The sequence below is a fragment of the Crocodylus porosus genome, unplaced genomic scaffold (assembly GCF_001723895.1).
Source record: "Crocodylus porosus isolate Cpor-Errol unplaced genomic scaffold, CroPor_comp1, whole genome shotgun sequence".
Taxonomy (NCBI): Eukaryota; Metazoa; Chordata; order Crocodylia; family Crocodylidae; genus Crocodylus; species Crocodylus porosus.
The window spans coordinates 49,396,223-49,398,425 of NW_017728906.1; the positions used below are offsets into that span (position 1 = coordinate 49,396,223).

Sequence of the window (2,203 nt, forward strand, 5' to 3'; positions counted from 1 at the left end):
TTGGGCAGGGGGCTGGACTCGATGATCTCCCGAGGTCCCTTTCAGCCCTGATGTCTATGAAATCTATGAAATGAAATAAAAGCCACAGCAAATGACTTGAGCACCTCAGTGGCTGTATGTCTGTGGCTGTATAACTCTCACCGACTACTTTGCAAACCCTTGTCTTTAAAAGGGGAAAAGGAAACCTAAAGCTGTGAAGACTCTGGGTTGTACTATAGCATAGAGGCATGGAGTATGAGCTAGTATAAGACTAGAATAGACAAGCAGAGAGTGGCAAAGTTGAAGATCTTTGAAAGTGAGTAGCTGAGCATTAAAATTAGGCTTTAAAAAGTAAAAATTATCAAAGATTTGGAGTGTATATAATAAATTGGATGAGTGTTATTGTCAAATGAGACTTGATCTATCTATAGATCAAAAAAAAAAATCCCAGAGCTTTGTTGTGTCATGCAACACAGACAGAGAGCTTTAATTGTGGATATCCTTTGGAATTAAACCATACACATCACACATGGAAGATAATATTGCCCAAAGCTATTTTTTGTTAAATATCCACGAAACTGATGCATCTTCTTAATGGACAGTAGAATCCCACCACAAGACATGTGTGCCCATCAGTCCAACAGCCTTCTACTTTGATCCCAGAGTTCCCATCAAGCCCTATAAGTCTATATTTCAACATTTCTCTACTATGTGGTGTTTGGCATTCTGCAAGAGTTCCAGCATAATCTGGATACAGGCTTGAATTCTCTTTTATACAAGGCTGTGTTCTCTCTTGAGAAGAAATAGATATGTAACTATTGTGCTGATTTCAGAAGCCACAAAACATTTTTCCTGCTACGTGTGGTAATTCATTTCTAACTCACCAGGTCCTGGTCCAAATCTCCAGGTACAGATTTGCTTCTTAAGCTTAAAGTATCTTCATTTCCTTCTGAGAAAGATTCACTCAAATCTATCTCAGATCTACTGCGATCTGAAAAAATAAAGGACAAATGAAAGCATTCAGTAGTGCAGGCAAGGTTCTTTAAGCAGAAGTAATATCTTTTATTAGACCAACCGAGTGGTTGGAAAAAAGTTTTTTGCAAGCTTTCAGGTACAATCACCTTTCTTCAGGCATAGGAAGTCTCTACTGTTCTGAGACTCCAAGGAATGAAAGAAGCTAAAAATGTGACAGGATGTCAGTGAAAATGTAAATAGGTGGAAATTAGGAAAACAAAAGGTAGAGCAGGGAAGGGAGGGAGAAAAAAAGAGGGGAGAGCCAATTTACTAGTGTATAAGTTTACACAGCAAGTTTATATAACAAATATGATCACTTTATGATTACTGTATAATCACAAGTATGATCACTTCCCACATGACCACTTGTAAAAGAAGCTGCAAAGTCAAAAACGAAACTAAACTAAAACTGTCCCTCTCTGGCTGTTTACATTATGAAGCCCACCATAGCAGCGATTCTCAACCAGGATGCTGTGACACTCTGGGGTGCTACCAGATCCCTTGAAGGGTGTCAGGAAATATGAGGAGCTAAGCAGGTAAATCCAGTCTGAGGCTTATCCCTGCCTGAAAGATCACTCACCCCACCCTCCTGCCCAGCCCCTTGGCATTGAGGTAACTACTGTCATATATTAGTGAGTTTTTGAAATGGGATGCCACTCAATTCACAATTATGAAGGGGTGTCTCCAGTGAGGTGTGCCTCAGGTCCAAAAAAAGTTGAGAACTGCTGCACCATGGCATCCAAATAAAAGCTGGATAATGGAAAAGTAAGTTAAAGCTAGGAAGCTCATGGAATCTCTGTCACTGGAAATTTTAAAGTGTAGATTAGATTAATGTTTGTCTGGGCTGGTTCCGACAGGGATGATCCTGTCCCGAGGAGGGAGTTGGACCTGACAATCTCCTGAGATCCCTTCTGGCTCCACTTTCTTATGATTCTAAGGCCTTGTGATGCTGCCCCACAAAGCAGCTAAATCCTTTCCTGCATCAGCCTATCACTATGTAATAGGGGTGCACCGATAGAGATTTTGGGGGCCAATACCAATAGCCGATTTTTAAGGGGGCATATCGGCCAATATCAATCTGTTATTCAATACAGCTGCATGCAGCTAGTAAGTCCGTTGGGGTGGAAAGGGAGTGGGGAGGGATGGGGTATGGGGTGGCGGGGCAGATCAACGTCCCCCGCAGTGAGGGAGGGAGGGAGTGGGGCAGGGG

The 2,203-nt window shown here is 41.9% G+C and overlaps 1 protein-coding gene across 2 annotated transcripts in view; it reads right to left on the reverse strand.

Moving 5' to 3' along the window:
* The window catches only part of SYTL5 (synaptotagmin like 5), a 92,586-nt gene that overhangs the window by 34,481 nt on the left and 55,902 nt on the right, over window positions 1–2,203 (reverse strand). For both annotated transcript variants that reach the window (XM_019529113.1, XM_019529112.1), the window contains exon 8: window positions 864–970. In XM_019529113.1, coding sequence (XP_019384658.1) covers window positions 864–970 — 107 coding nt within the window. The remainder of the gene's footprint in view (window positions 1–863; window positions 971–2,203) is intronic.